The 17,487-nt window shown below is 36.0% G+C and overlaps 1 protein-coding gene across 2 annotated transcripts in view; it reads right to left on the reverse strand.

The window, feature by feature from the left end:
- Positions 1 to 17,487, reverse strand: part of ASXL3 (ASXL transcriptional regulator 3) — a 125,145-nt gene that overhangs the window by 57,277 nt on the left and 50,381 nt on the right. For both annotated transcript variants that reach the window (XM_005153541.3, XM_034065350.1), the window contains 3 exons: positions 11,060 to 11,168; positions 9,617 to 9,728; positions 194 to 315 (listed from right to left, as the gene is read on the reverse strand). In XM_005153541.3, the coding sequence (XP_005153598.3) occupies positions 194 to 315; positions 9,617 to 9,728; positions 11,060 to 11,168 (343 nt within the window). The remainder of the gene's footprint in view (positions 1 to 193; positions 316 to 9,616; positions 9,729 to 11,059; positions 11,169 to 17,487) is intronic.

Raw genomic sequence — 17,487 nt, forward strand, 5'->3', positions numbered from 1 at the left:
TTAAAAAACATTAAACTCAATAGACAGCAGGACTGCACTACTGGAAAAAAAAAAAACAACCAACAAACAAACACCACTAAACAAAGTACTAAAAATCCTCAGAAATGCCTTGAAATTCTGCTGAGATGTTATTTCTAAGACCGACACATATGTTAAAGGGAAGCCAACTGACTATCAGTCAATACAAGCTTACCTGCTTAAGTGCCTTTTTTGTGTGCTGCTGGAATGAAGATACTAGCTTGCTTTGCACTGGTGCATTAGTAAGGCTCGAATCACGACTGGAAGACATTTCTTCAGATGTCTGCTTTGGGCAAACTTTATACAAAGAGAAAGAAAAAAAATCAGAATACTGTTCTAGGGGTTATCTTTCCTATATCTTGGAAAGTCCTGAGAGGACAGAGAGGTGCCTGGAAAACAAAAATGTCACTCTAAGAAATTCAACTAATCTTGAGGTCCAGATGAACTGAAAATCTGGCCATATTCTAAATAAATGCATTGCTTCACAAATATTTGTACCTCATCACACCCTTTCTATACAGTTCTGGAGACCTGCGGATTTTCACGTCCTGAAAGATAACTGAAATAATTTAACTATGGTTTTCCCGTATTAGACAAGAATTATCTTCCTCATTAAGACATTTTTAATGGATTATTACATGTCTAAGTGTGTATTTATACAAGAGACACTGATGACCCTGTCTTCTAGAAATATTTATAAAGATGTAACATCATGCGAGATTGTAATGGCTTTTTAGGACCCAGACTCATCTATCTTATAAGTACTTCTTGGTAAAGCTAAGAATACACACTTTCCTGTTTAACCAGTAGACTGGAATAATATTCTGCAAAGAGGAATTCTGGTCTCTCAGGTATTACACACTGCTACTTGTCAGCCTTTCTCTTCTTAATACCTTGCATTACTATTACTCTCACCAATGTCCTAAGACAGCCCAGCTAAAACAGCATCAGTATGGATCCAGAAATTAAGCAGGATGTTTTCCTTTCTCCTCTGCTGACTCAGTTCAAGCCTCTGTCTTCTAGCACTGCACAAAGCTGGTTTGCATGTTGACATACCTTCTTTATAATCTCTGCAGCTGTATATGGTTTTCTAAGGATTGCCACACTTCACACATCTACCAGAACAGCTCAATTACAGTCAAAGCAGTTGAAGACATGAGCCAGAAACAATTTTAGTCCAATGTTTCTCTTTGCCTACGGTTTTCTCCTCCCATCCTTCAGTGGGACAAGGAGATACCTGAACCAGCATTCTTCCTTGCCTTTAGCAATGTTTCATAGGAGAAATATTGTAATTAATTTTCTTTGTGTTTGTAAGGAAAAAAAGACACAATTTAGTTATCAGTAATTAATGGCCACCATAAGATGCACGTGATATAAAACATTAGTTTTCACACTGAAATTAAAAATAATTAATGCTTGTCTCACAAACAGAGAATACACTCCGTTTTATGTTGGCATTGGCATTATGCCAAGATTATTTTCACATTAGCTTAAAATACTTCATTAGCAGATAAGACTAAACCTATTTTGTCACAAGATTTTCAACTGATATTTGTCACCTTTTCCCCTTATACATGAAGGATTTGTCAAAATATACAAAGAAGCTGCAACACAAAACAGATTCTGAGTTTACAGCATCACCTGGTTTAGATCACTTTTTTCCCACATGATGAGCAAAGCTCCTATCAAAAAAGACAACTTAAAGGAGAAGCAAAGTGTCAGCAGAAAACAAACAATAGCTGGTTTATATAATCTAAATCACTGCAATAGCTAAGTTCCCAAGACAATGAACACCTACACCAAAATAAAAACCTGACATTTCAAATTACCCAGCTTTTGTCTTTTCCCTCAAAGAGACTTTTTTTACCAGCAAAGTCTGAGTGTCAAAGAACTGAATTAAAAACAGAAATAGTGTTAATACACAAACCCCAGAATTTAGGATTGGAGAACAAATTTTAAAATTCCTAAGGAATGGAAACTGCTACATACTTAACTGTCCCTCCTAAGAGTGGATATAACATGACCTGTCATGAAAAAATTAATACTGTTCTCCGTGATGACTGCACCTCCTATCACCTTCTTGTTCAAATGAGAAATTCTGATTTTCATGACTCTGATCTAGGACATTATCCAGGAGTCTGTCCTATTTATTTTGGTGGTAAAGTTCATCCTGGAGAGGTCTGGCAACACTAACTGATGATGCTCAACACCACAGTAATTAATGTGAAAGTCATGTTACAGCACAGGAATAAAAATAAACATAGTCCTAGATTAATTTTGTGCTTTCGTTCATTTTTCTTTTAAGAATAAGCTATGAAATTGTGACAGGGTCTATTATTTCTTATTTCTATCAGTACTTCAATTTTACATTAAAATATTATCAGTGTATTGGTTTCTTTAAAGCTTTGACAACAAAGTTAAATCAAGTAACAGGGATTGCTCTACTGGGTGAAGCCACTAGAAATGAAACACACTGAAGCAATAAATATCTTTCCATCATTGTAATATCTTCTGGAAGTACAGAAGGAATACCTTACGGTTTCAGGCTGGCTCAGTTGAGAACAACTCAAACCTGGTTCTTTCAGAGTTTCGAAAAATAAACTTTTTTCTGTAGTCTATGATTAAAGAAATATATATGTGAGGCTGAAATCTGCTACTTAAAAATTTTAAAATTACATTGTGACTAGTGAAAGTCAACTTCATTTATTAACAGCAAATGATACTGCCTTTCTAAAATATATTTTGTATATTCTAAATGCTTTTCTTTATATAACAATTACCTTAAAATAGTAAGAATCTATTTCAAATATTGTTTTCCATGTTTTAATTAGATTTACTTTTCCATTTCAAACCAGCTTGATATAAATCATGGCTATAAAACTAACCATCTAGCAAATAAGAGATGTCACTGCCTATTTTCCAAAAGTAGAAGATACAAACATTAAAAATCTAAATACATTATGCTAATTTATATAATTGCTAAATAACTTATCCAGTCTATTAACTTTATTAGCAAACAATAATGCTACATAATATTTAATGCTTAGGATTTATTTAGAGGATAACCAAGATACTAATTGTTTACAAAACAATAGGAATTGACTTTTCTGTAGGAAATTAAATACAAATATGAGACGATAGATAAATTTATTCTTTAAAACATGTTCTGCAATTTAGTAATTCAAGTCAATCTGTGCTAAACTACAATGCCTGTGACCACAGAATACTGTCTTTATTTATTTGTTCATTTATATGGGTAACATCTGACCGATTTTCTCTGAATGGGTCAGGAGAAAAAAAATTACAGGAAAGCATGTAAGTGTTTGAAATGAACTTCAATAATCCTACTGAAAAATTCAGTGCCTTAAAAACAGAGCAGGCATTTCTGCTATGGAAACCAAAGAATACAGTAACCTCAAAACAAACTCGAGAAGAGCCAGTGGTCTTTGTACAAACATACAACATTGGAAATCTGCAACTACTTTATCCATAGCACTGAAGAAGTACGAATTTTATCAGATCCATATTTGTTTGAAAGGCTTTATCAGAAAAGAATGATAAAAATAAACTGGACATTGGGCAGAAAAAAAAGAACCCTGAAAGAATGTGACTGATGAAGGAAAAATATTTGGGTAGCAAATAAAGAGGATTCACCATTATTGCTATAACAGAAAAAGTGAGCAAGAGCAGTTTTAAACTACAGGAGGCATTTCCATTTAGTTGAGAATAATTAGGCTCCATTCTTTAAATTGGCTTCTTGTAGGGCCAGAACTTAGTGAAGGAATAAAGCAGAAGCAACCATTAAGCCATAAACTGTTAGGTTATGAGCTGGAAGAGCAGCTGGGTTTCTGAAGATAAGACCTCCTTAGTGAGTGTTCAGAGAGTGTTAACTGGAAGGATAGAATAGAATTAATTAGCAAAAAGAGCATATAGAAAATGTTTTCAACAACCTCCATTTAAAATAACTTCCTCTCTTTCATTTCCCCAAGACCAGTTTTGGCAATCACTATGAAAGGCTATCCTTTGTAAAAATCAGCAATGCTATCTTTTAATTTCTGTAATGAAAAGATTGCGTCTCTGTAATTTTCTATTACCTTTTACCTTTCCCACACAAGAAATACAACACCTACACAAAAAAAAATATTAGGAGACGTGTTTCTTCAAGGAAACAATTTTTAAAATAATACAACTCAAAATTATTCTGTTTCACTGCCACTGAAAGTTATTAGGAATAATTATAAACATATTTATGAAACTAGATGGACAGAAGTATTCCTGGAGTGCTTTAAGGATCTGATTTTCCCAAAATACATAGCACAATTAATTCTGATTTTAGACAGACCATACTGATTTAAAATCAAACCAGTAAAATCAACAGCAGTCCACTCCCTTCTTTGTTACAGAAACCACAGCATATGAAAAGGATTGTTTACTAATGGCCACATTACAAAACATAAATTAATATTGCTACCATATGCTAAAGAATAGATTCTACCTCAAGCATAAAATGCATGCACACACTCTAGATAGGAAACTTCAGAAAGAACTCCCTCAGGAAAACATACACATAAAATCTCTCTCTAAAATAACCATAAAATTCAGTATTTTCTTTGGGTGACACAGATCTATACTTGTATTGACATAAACCGTTACACTTTGCCAACACAGAGGTATGAAGTAATTCACCTCCATCATTCTTTGATCTCTAGAGCCCAACTTGCAAAATCTGAACCATTCAGAACCCAACTGTTGTTATCAGTTCTTGAAAATGAAAACCAGTTTGGGAGTTTAGTTAATTGTACAAGCTCGCCAAAACAAGCAAAACCAGATGCATATAGCAAGGGCACTACTGTGACTGTAATATTCATTTTGAAAAGCAATACTAGTACTGTGAAATGACAAATAATATTGAATAATCTTTTTTGGAAAAAGACATCAAAAACCACATCAGTTTGGTAGCTTCCATTGAATTGCATTATATTCTCTGCATGCTTTTGAGCACAAACCTTTAACAAAGCTTTGAAAACTGCGAATCTGTATTCCAAAGGAAGTCAACATTTTCCATTATAAATATACACTCTGTCATCACTAAGTCACCAATTTCTTAGGCTCCATTAACTCTACCGTACAGCAGAAAACCCACAAAAACAGATGAGAAAGATCGCTCCCTCAAGCTCCACAGTTTCTCTCATTCTTATGGCTCCCCTCCAGTAACAATGAAACAAATAGAAGTTAAACTCAATCCTGGGTACGGTATTTTTATTTTATAGTTACTTGCAGAGAGATGAAAAAACCCAAGCTACCAAACAAACAAACAAAAAATTAAACAACTATCTCTTTCTGATGTGTCATCACTCTTTATGTTCAAGCTGCTATTCTGTTGCTGTCCTGCTTTTAGAAAAGCCTTTCCCACGTGCAGATGTTGCCACCTACAACAGATATTCAGCAGAATCACTCAGCATTATTCCCAAAAAACAAGATACTAACGATAACAGGTTTCCCTGAATTGCCAGAAGTTCCATTCCAGAAAGGAACTGAACATCTAAATGTGGACTCAGGTTTCAAAAAATGGTGAATATGTATTGCTCACTACAGGAGTTATCCTAGTGTCTTTCTATTCCAGAAGTCAGAAGATGTTAAAAGCAGAGTTGCTACAAAGAAAAAAATTCAGGATTCAGCATGAATCTGATCCTCTATCATCTACCATTTCATCTACTATGTCTAAGCAATCTGTCTAAGAAATTAATTCTGCCATTTCATGTTCGCAATTGAAGAACTTTAGAGGTTTAGCAAGGGCTGAAAACCAAAATGTCTCAAGAGGAGTGTCCTGGGTTCAGCAAGTAAACATACATTGCTCACATTTGGGCAAACATCAGAACCTATGGTAGGGTTAGTTTAGGGAGGGAAGTCACTCTACCATAGCAATTGCTACATCATTGTGCATTCCATTGGCTTCCATGAAGACAATTTTTAATCAACAGTGCTCTGTGGCTGATGGATTAGCCCTGGCTTCAGAAACCCTAGGGACAAATGCCTTTTGAGAACAGAACATTCTACTGATGGGCAAAAAGATATTATAGTCATCATTTTCTCAGGCAATAGTAATTGGGATTTTTGTTCTGTAACTGACTGCATCTTTACATGCTGCCCCTGGATTTGAGGGAAATGGACTTTATGAAAAAGAGATGAGACTGCTAGAGAGCTTCTATAGAAATCCCATTCCAAACAAACCAACTGTAGTGTAAAGAGTTTCCTTAACATAAGCCTTTGGAGAAGGTGGGGGAAGAAAGATTTCTCCATAGTATCTGAGAAATCCTGAGGTGTTACCATTCCAGTTGTCAGTTTAGCAACACTGATGTGGAGTAACAGCTTTTGCAAAGTCATGTGTTTATAACTGTGAGGAATTTTTATTTTACTATGCTAATAAAATTGTTCAGTAGCCTGCATTTATACTGGGAAAAATGTGCCTGCTGAGGAATAATGTGATTCTTCTCTGTTTGAGTGTCAGCTGGTACTTTTTACACTGAAAGTTGAAGACTATCATCTAAAAGCCCACAAATGGACTGAGGCTGTTGCTTAGGGTTTCATCCTCTGCTTCCAGCTAACTTCAAAATGGCACTATTTAAACTCTTGCTAAACAATTCCTGATCACTCTGCCAGAACTGGGGCCTCTGGACTCTATCACAGTGGAAACAAGAGCAAATAAAAATGCAATCAATCGGGCAATTAAGAATACAAAGTGCAAGGAATGTCTATCGCCATATGTATCACAGATATTAGGGCTGAAAGGAGACACTGTAGCTATTGACCTTTTTTAGAAGACAAGTCAGAGAACTGCATAAAGCATTTTTTGTACTGAACGAAATGTTATTTTTATGGCACAGAATAATTTCCTGGAAAGCAAAAAATCCAGGCTTTAGTGTGCAAAGCTTAATTGATAGACATCTTGATAGGTTTGGTCTGCTAGACCAAATATTTTCTACAGATATGTTTCCTCAAATATTTACAAACCAATCAAGTCACCACCTCATCTTTGATAAACTAACTAGACAGTCCCTATTAAATTTCCCAGAGCAAAAGAGGTATTTGTTCATGCACGTCTTTTCTAAATCCTTCCCTATTTTTCTTCTTACAGCTATAATGAATGCAATGCATACACTACTAATCATTTAACTAGTGCTATACCCAAAGGAAACACTGTGCCTATATTCTTTAATCAGTACTACCACATTTATAGACCAAGAACTGCATTGGACTAATTAGCAAAAGCATCTCATTCACGTTCAATTAATTTTCTGTTATGATCCTTAAATGCTTTGCAGATTTGCCACTTTATCAAATACATGTTTTCACTGCACAAATGTGACCTTTTTCATCACTCTAAAAAAAAATTCAGGCTGTTGAAATGTAATCATTTACAAAGCAATCAAGAGAGGCCTCAACATTATTATATATTATCAATATATTTAATCAAGAAGGTTTTTCTACTTTTCAAAAAGTATTGACAAAGATATTAAATGAAGAGTGGTCAACACATCCTTAAGAGAACAGCAACAATACCTACTGTGGTAGTGATTCCTACACCTTTGCCGATCTCACAGTTTGTGATTTTCAATCCACTTAAGACTGGCTGCACTTCCCAGGCATGGTTTTGTTTTGAAGCCAAGCATTCTATACTGTAAGTGATATCACTCATAGAATTCCACATATATCTCAATAGATACCTTTAACAATAAAACTTCTAGTCTCAAGAGAAGTGATTATCAAACATGATTGACAAAATTACATGCTGTATCAGCGGACTGATACAAGATCTGCTGTCTACAATTCCTTATTAATCACATCTAGCATCAGCCTTTCGATATGTCATACAGACTCACTACTGCTATCCAATTTATTCTTTTTAAATATAGCTACCATGACAGGAAAAAAAGTCTTGCTTGCAAAAAGTTAAATATATTGTGGTTTTGCAAGATTTGTTAAAGATGAAACATGAAGGAAAGTTCTCAGCTTTTTTTTTTTTAATTACACAATCTAGGTGTAATTTACTGCTTTAACCCAAATATTTTTGAATGTTTAATTTTAGCAGCTGCTCCTTTATGTTACCACAAGTGCTAGAATTATTTTTATTGCTGTAAACTGTGAAGTTACTATGCAGCCTCCTCCCAGTCAAAACCCAGCAATTTTCTCCTTCTGGCATTCTGGCCCCCTTATTTGCATCCTGCCACTACTAAATAATTGCCAGTTTTTTGCCCCATTTTTATTTGTTTATAACAAATAGAATCAACATTTGCTTTCCTATTTGTACACTTACACTGCTTTTCACCTCTGTATTCTACCTGTGACTTAGGGAAGTGTACATCAACAAACTGTATATCAGATGACAAGTGTTCAAGAGCTACAAATATGTATGTTCACTTATACAAGCAGTGATCGTAAACATAAATCCATCATACAGATAAAACCACTGGACACGCAGATTCCATTGAATTGCAAACATAACAAAGAAAATGAAGAAACAGAGCCAATTAATAAGACTTGACTTTTGTTTTTTTCTGCTGAGCTTCAGAACTTCACCACCAAATTCACAACCTTAGTCTTAGGTAGTTCTCTTACTCCTGTTACTAAACATTTTGTGATTTTTTTCAATGCTGCTAGCAAGCAACAATAAAACAGCAGCACTAGTCCTGTATAGGTGCAGCATGGAAACCAAGATCAGAATGGATATCTGTAGGAGAACAACAAGGTGAGCTGAGCCTTTTCATGTTCTAGTTGTAGACAGGACACCTTCTCACCAAAGTGAGCCAAAACAGCAGGCTGCAGTCCAGCAGTGGAACAGGTTGTGAGAGGACAGCAGAAGAGGAGATTAAGGAAATATTAACATCAGAGGTCCTGCGAACCTTGATTTTTATAAAGCGTTCACTTTATAAGCATTACAAGAGTGCAGTTTTAATAAGAATACTAATTTCTATTACTTGCAAGTAACTGTAGGTGACTGAAGAACTGTTTTCCTTATGAGCAATTATTACCTCTCAAAAAGAAAAGATATTCTTAAGGTTGTCATTTTTAAGTTCTTGCAATGTTTCAGTTTGCCATTATCTCAGAAAAAAAACCCAAACAAATGCATGGGATTTGATAATTCAACATGTCTTTATGTCAACATGGCACCCAGGAGAATCTCTGCCTGAGGCAAAAGAATACAAACCTTTGTCCTGTGCCCAGAAATCTACTGAGGGACCAATGCCAAATGTCTACACTGAAAGAAATAAGGTGTCTATCTGATGATGGCAAGTCTGAAGCCTGGTAAGACCAAATTACTGTTGAGGACTAGAAAATAGCTGTGGGCACTAGAACAAAAATATAGTAAGCCAAAAAATTATCTACTCAAAACACACCCAACAGAACAGATCTAAGTCAAAAAAAGGCACCTGGTGTTCCTGATTTCTTTATAAGGCCAAAAAAGAGAGGGAGTCCCTCAAAAACAGTTCCGCTGAGTAAACAACATTACTTACACTGTTTAGAAAATACACCATTAAAATCTTAAGTAAACAATACTTAGTCTTTTCCCACCCTGTTATACTGAAATTAAAACACCTACCACCATTTTCTTCTCCATTGTTATTGTTTGTCTCAGCCATTTCAGTGCCATCTAATTCAGATTCACATCCTAAATCCAATGTTCCATCAGTAGGGCATGATGATTCTTCTTTCTACAAGTAAAAAAGACAAAAAAAAAAAATTAACAAGAAAAAAAAAATCAGTCATGATTCTGCTGCATCTCTGAAAATAGATTCCTGCAGTGTGCTCTCATGCTTACATTTCAAAAACCAGAATAAAATAAATATGCTTGATATGCTTGTGAGTTACTTCAGAGCAAGACATAAAAACAGACCTCCATGAAACGATCTGCAAAGAAAAAAAGCTATTTTGTAAAGTCATAACATACGCTTAAAAAAAAAATGCAAGAACTTCCACTTTTTTTTTTAACAAAAGCAGACTTGTTTGGCTGTTAATATCCTAGTTTTCCAGTTGAGTGTCTACGACGCTGCAGCAAAACACAAATCCTTTAATGTTTCTTTTCTGCCTTTGCCTGTTTCCTGAATTCAAATAACTGAAGCAACCTGGAGCTCACAAACATGGGAGTGATTGTGAATACCTGGATTTGTGCCAAGAATATCTCCCGATTTAAAGAAAAACAACAGCATTTGGTTTAGTAAATTAGGAAAGAGAGCTCCTGAAAACTATTAATTCAATCTCAGATACAGAATTTTTACTGATCTGGAGCAGTCAAATCTACGTAGTTGGGGTTTTTTATTTTTTAAACCCTCACATCAAATAAATCTGCCATAAATTACAAAAGATTCTTCCCTTCAGCCTAAAATTGTAATTGACTGTATTTAGATTGCAAACATAATCTCACTCCCTTGTTTCTCACCTCTGCCTCACATTCCTCCACTCCTATTGTGAAGCCACTCTAAGTTTGATCATGTACAGCAACAAAAAATTTCCACTCAGAGAAACCATCAGATACATACCAGAAAAAGAAAAATAAAAAGGAGAGATATAGAAATAGTATAAAGGCAAAATTCTACCACTTTAATTACACTTGCTCTCAAAAGCAATGATGTGACCTGTAAACTAAAAGCTGATTTAATATTTGACTTGCAAACAATTTTGCACTAGTTAAAAATTAAATATTAATACAATTATTTAATGAGAAAGTCAGTGATCCTTTTGAGCTCATTGCCCATAAAACAAAGGCCTTTCTGTGAACAACTCTGAAAAAGCATCATTTTAGCTAAACTATATGTTTTTTATACCATATGCCAAATTCAAGAACATGTCTGTGCTTTCTAGGATAAAACATTCAGTGTTTACTTTCATTATAAATCCTTTTAAAAGACATCTGAAAGCAGTTACAAGGACTATCAGGTCATTTCCTCTTCAAAGAATCTAATCTGTTTACCTTTATATCTATTGAGACATTCATAAAACAGATTAATAGCACTATGTACTTTCCATATACAAAATTTTAACTTACTTTGAGAGCATAGAGTCCCGACTTCCCAGGGATTTTGAAGAATGTTCCATCACCTACACGAGTGTTAGTATGAAGCATTGCATTCAGGCAAGCTAATGGAGAGGTTCCACTGAAAAATAAAATTGTGCAGTCCAAGATTGAATGCCTCTTGTAAAACTATTCCCTCGTTCTATTTTTTTAAAATTCATGCTTGCCTGGCTTCTTTTTTTTTTTTTTGTGCCCCCCTCCCTTTTTTTGTTAATTCTCTCAACCCTGAAAACATCTACATTACAATAACAGGCCAGTTTCAAACTTAATCATATGCATCTGTCCCTTAGGCTCGAGGCAAAAAGTCTGTGAATTATAATTAGGCTTTTCTCCACATTCTAAGAGAACCAAAGTCCAAATATTTATGTGAAATTACTTCGTAAATAACACCATGAAGCCTCATTTTTAAAATGTTACAGACAATGTGGCTGCTGCACATGAATGATCAAAACAGTACCAAGTTCAAGGGCAGCTGCATCCCATAGGATGAAAGGCAACAAAAGAATAATAAAGAGCCAAGGAAGAACACATTTAAAATTAAAAGTGATATATAGTTAAGCCTTCTTCTCTCTTAACATGGTCAGCCTGCATTACTACACATAAATACAGGCACATTTCTGCCTTCTATGAATCACTGTCTTTTCTAATTAGAGTTGTTTTAGAGATTAAGAGATTGACCTACTCAAGGTAGTAATTGTAACACCACTGTGGAATGCATGTTAAGGGACTATTTAAAAAGAAACACAACACATTAAGGAAAAAAAAAAGGGGGACATGTACAGAGGTGTCTTTGTAATATATGCATGTTTACATCAGAAAAAGAAAGCATATGTTTCTACCTTTGCTACACTTACACTATTCTGAAAAGTTGATCAAAAAAAATGAGGGGAAAAAAAATCTATTTCATTTTAATTTAAAAATTAAAGTACAAGATTTATAGTTGTGCTATCGCATCTTTGTCCCCATTTACTGACTAATGTACATGGTGTACTCAGGGACTGAATCTGAAACTGTGCTTCCTCCCTGGGGTCCCTAGCCTGCACGCACACTTATCTTTAGACACGTAAATATATTCCACTTAGTTAAGTGGAACAATGCCTGCGCATTAAAGTAAGTGTGTTGCTAAGTATTTCAGGATTAATTATATACTCAACTATAAACCAGGAATATGACTTCAAAAGTCTGTCAGAAACTACCATTTTTTTGTTATGCAATACTGTAAGACAACATCCAATCTTCATTGAAAATTGCATGAGTGATCTTTTTTTTATAAATGCAACTGGACTGAAATTCTATGAAATCCTATGAAATTGTCATTGTTCACATGATAACACTTCCTGTTGATTTGCATGGCTCTATTACAACAAAATTCTTCCTTACTGTACATGTGTTAATTTCATGGAAAGATGTATGGTGTGATAATTGCACTTCCAGTAAAAACTAAAACTATAAAGTGTCTTCAGGACAGGAAATCCTGTCCAATATAATTTATTTACTATTTGTCACCTAATGTATCATATCACTACATCTAAAATCAAAAAGTACAAATAAAAATGCTGCTTGTCAATAAACGCATCAGATATTTAACAGAGATCTTTTTTACAATGTATTCTAAATAAAATCATGCAGTATAAAAACTCTGGCGAGTTTTTGTTGTTTCTTTTCCCCCATGCAAATAAAACTAATTCCACATCTGCTTTTGATATAATACTAGAGCAGAATACAAAACAGAATAGAGTAGAAATATAATGATACTGCTAGCAGTAGCACACAAAACATTAAGAGACGTCATTGAGTTTAACGATTACTTAAAACAGTTTTGGAATAAGCAGGATACTTCTCTTTACACGTTTCCCTTATTGTATTAATGTTTGACAAGCAACGACACAAAGCATTTAAACCAGCAGTTCTGGCTGCGTAATTTCTTCCATATGTTAACAAACATAACGTGAAGCAATTTCAGCTCTCACGGTCTTGGATCTTTTTAGTGAAACATTATCACGGACTAAGACTTTCTCTGTGAGATAGAAAGAACTTGCTGACTCTGCAGTGGAAGAGAAATGCAATATATCAACAAGAAACAAAACCGGGTGTGCATGTATGCACAATTTGTATCCTTCTTCTATTGGGATGTAGATATTCTGGACACCACATTTATATTTACATATCATTAACCAATTAAAATGATACAAGATGAATGAACCTAAAATAGAGGATTTGGCAATCTCTTATGATCACTACTGTGCTCACAGCAGATATCTTAATCTTCAAAGTGTAGCCAACTGGCAAGTGGACAATAGAAAATACTCTCTGATTTACAAAGAAATCTGTAGCAGCTACTGAGCCAAGAAGTACTTTCAACTACTGTTATGCTTGTTTCATACAGATATCTGAAGTTCCTAAATAATTTGGCATGCAACCAAAGGGCCATATCCGTCCTTCTTGAAAATTGCCCTTGGGTATGACTATAATGAGCACAAAACAAGCTACACATACTTAACAAAGTTGCAAATGAACTAATAATCTGGACACTGTGGGGTGGGATATATTTTGAGCTAGCAGTTTGAACTGGAATTCCATGGTGTCCTTTATCAATGCTGTTAACCTGTGATTTGTATACTCTGACAGCGCAGGGATCCTTAAAATACTGTGTTAAGATTCCCAAATGTTACAACGAGAGATGTTGGAAATGCTCACAATATATGTTATCACAACACTTTTGACTGCAATTGGAAAAGCCAGCAACCAAAGAACCCATGATGCAGTTTTATGTCTGAATCAGAGAAGTTTCTGAGGGATCCAGATTACTTATCGCATGTTTTCTAAATTCTCCCACAACCTAAAGACATATTCGTTCAGCTGAGTGCTGCTGGCATATATTAATACAGCAGGCAAAGACTGCCAAATATAAAGCTAGGTAACTTTGGATGTCAAAAATGTCACAGAACCTAAGTTTCTGAAACACTTCAAGTCAGTTCAACATTGATTCAGTTAAATCAAATTGGATATAATAATACTCTACTTTGTTAACTTGGTATCTATGAATTTTTAGAGCCATAACAATATCCTGCAAGTTTTTTTTGCCATAGTCTACACACGAGGACTATATTTACCATTTACATCCTTAAGATACAGAACTTTCATACTATTTATCCTCTTTTAAGTCAGATTGCTTTAAACCACTGCGGTATCCTAAAAATCATTCAAACATGGGAGTCACCCTCTGTAGAAGTATGTCTTTAAGACTGCTAAATTTTATAGAATCATCATTTCATAGAATAGTTTGGGTTGAAGGGACCTTAAAGATCACCTATTTCCAACCCCCCTGCCATGGGCAGGGACACCTTCCACTAGACCAGGCTGCTGGTCATATGTTTATTTTATATTCCTATACATGTATATATACGTACAAGCAATATACTTACACTCACCCACTTTAAAACAGATTTAAAAAACTGTAAAGATACTTACTTTCTGTAAAGGTGATATGAAGTTACAACAACCAGCAACATAGGAAAAAGAAAAGAAATAAATAATTAGCCTTCTAATATATATTTTTTAAATACAATTTGATCAAAGATGTCAGGCATTTCAATGTGTAATATATGCTCTTTCCCAGAACCACTATAATTTGGTAGTACTGGACACATCCTTCCAAGTCTAATCACAAAATTCCTGTACATCACCAAAGCAAGCTTCTCACCCCAACTCCCCCAGTCAAAAATATCTACAATATTTTGTGATTCTGGGCTCCCTCTTCTGGTCATGCAGCCCATATTACCTAAAAGCAAATATTGCACTGCACAGACTCTACACAAAAAGCTCTGAAAAACCATGTAGACAAAGTACAGATTTCAGTCATTCTCTCCCTTGCCACTCTCCCCAACACCCTATAAAAATCTCTAAAAACACCAGTAGAAACACTACTAATTTTTATATTGGAAACTTCTCAAACACACAGTTCTGTTCAGAAACCCCCTGAAAACTTCTATGGTTATACTTCAAATTCTTAATGGTCTTTGCTAGACTTCTTGCCAAGAGAAAGAGATTATGATCATGGGGAAAAAAAAGTTTTAAATATGGAAAATAAATTGACTAAAGCCAACCAATAGAGTGTGGCAGACAGTGAAAGTTGCCTGACTATGCAGACAAGGCACCTTGGGTCCTGCAGCAGGGCAGCATTTTGGCTGCTCAGCCCCCCTGCACATGGCATAGCCCCCTCCCAGAGCTTAAGGTATGCTCCCAAATCGAACAACTACTGTTGTAAGAGGAGCACTCAGCTATTATAAACGTGCTCAGTATTTATTTATTTTAAATCATCTGCTCATTTCATACAGATCCATAAATAGTCACATGGGAGCAACAATTTTTACTCACTGCTGGAAACAAAGTAAAACCAAAAGGCTTCAGAACTAATTTCTAGACTCGATATGAAGTCACTCAGAATAAAATCTGTTTATAACACATGCAAGTTACACCAGGTTTGGAGTACATAAGAGTAATAACAGATAAAGAAACTAAAACTTATGAGTGAAGGCTGTAAAAAACACTTTTGTGTGGTCCAGAAAAGTTAAAGATGTAATTGTAATTTTTCAGAAAAATGTAAAAGGCTGTTGAAGTCAATGGAGATAAATGTTCTTCACAAGCACTGGGGGAAGAAAAAGAAAGTTCACAGATCATCTAAAAGTGTGAATGTAGCTGTTGATGTTTTAATCAACACCAGAACAGAGCCTGGAAGTTTGTAAAATGACCTTCATTAGAAGATCAAATACACACCAGTCCTGGCTGGTACATATACTGGAACCCGTCCCAGTGTTAACATTTGTATTGCATGATCTTTTCAGTATACATCCAGCACCGTATCCTAGGATTCTTCATCTCAAATAAATCTAAATTTTGGTTAAGGCTGTGGTTAATGATATACCCCAAGTATATTTTTTCCAACGTATACAAGAAATGCTGAAGAATTGAGTAATGTCTAGATGTGCTCTGTTCACTGAAGTGTTTCATGGAATAATGCATGCAGTACTGAATGCCCACGGTGATGAAGCCAAATCAGATATTCCCCAATCTTCAAAGAGCTGCATGTCCATGGTCTTGCCAGTAAAATGTCTGAACTTGCTGCAGCCATGATCTAAATTGGGACAGACACACAAAACCACCAGGAACCTAAGCACCAATACCAAGATAAGAAGACAGGCAAACTGCCACTGACCACTCTAGAGCCGCTTGCTCTCCCTGCAGCAGCCATTAAAGCTGGGGTTGACACAAGCTCTTCCATCCCAGCCTCAGGATAAAGAACTGGGAGATATCCATTGAAAAGAAGACTGAGAAAAAAACCAGATATTTTACTGTATTCAAATGATAAAGGCACAGGATCTTTCCTTGGCACAGAGGGAAGTAGAGAGCACAGAGTAAATGGCTGAAACCAATGGTGATGACTGCAAGATTTGCTGCCAACCATCTACACACTTTTAAGCAATAAAACCTCCAAGTTAATTTAAACAAATCAAATGATACGATGATGAAGACTCCACTGTCTTCCCTGGTTGTTTTGTAGATTTGTACAGAGTGTGGTGGGCTGGATGCCAGGTGCCCATGAAAGGCACTCTATCACTTCCCCTCCTCAACTGAACAGGGAAGAGAAAAATACAACAAAAGACTCATGGGTCAAGATAAAGACAGAGAGATCAGTCACCAATTATCATCACAGGCAAGAGTCCTGACTTAGGGAAATTAGTTTAACTTATTACCAATCAAATCAGAGTAGGATAACAAGAAATAAAAGTAAATCTTAAAACACCTTCCCCCCACCTCTCCCTTCTTCCTGGGCTCAACTTTACTCCCAGTTTCTTCTACCTCCTCCCTGACAGTGGCACACAGGGATGAGGAATGGGGGTTGTGGTCAGTTCATCACATACTGCCTCTGCTGTTCCTTCCTCCTCAGGGGAGCGACTTCTCACACTCTTCCCCTACTCCAGCGTGGGTCCCTACTGTGGGGTGCAGTCCTTCAGGAACAGACTGCTCCAACAGGGCCCCCCACAAGGTTAACAGTCCTGCAGCAAACCTGCTCCAGCATGGGCTTCCAACAGGGCCAGAGCCTCCCTTGGGCATCGCCCTGCTCCAGTGTGGGGTCCTCCATGGGCTGCAAGTTGATATCTGCTCCACCATGGACTTCCATGGGCTGCAGGGGCACAGCTGCCTCACCATTGTCTGCAGCATGGGCTGCAGGGGAATAACTGCTCTGGTGCCTGGAGCACCTCCTGCACTGATCTTGGGGCTTACAAGAGTTGTGATCACATGTTCTCACTCCTCCCTACAGCTGCAATTGCCAGTGTACTGGGATTTTTTTCCCCTCTTCTTAAATCTGTTATTCCAGATGCACTAACACCATCAATGAT

Source organism: Melopsittacus undulatus, chromosome 1 (genome assembly GCF_012275295.1).
Source record: "Melopsittacus undulatus isolate bMelUnd1 chromosome 1, bMelUnd1.mat.Z, whole genome shotgun sequence".
NCBI classification, from domain to species: Eukaryota; Metazoa; Chordata; class Aves; order Psittaciformes; family Psittaculidae; genus Melopsittacus; species Melopsittacus undulatus.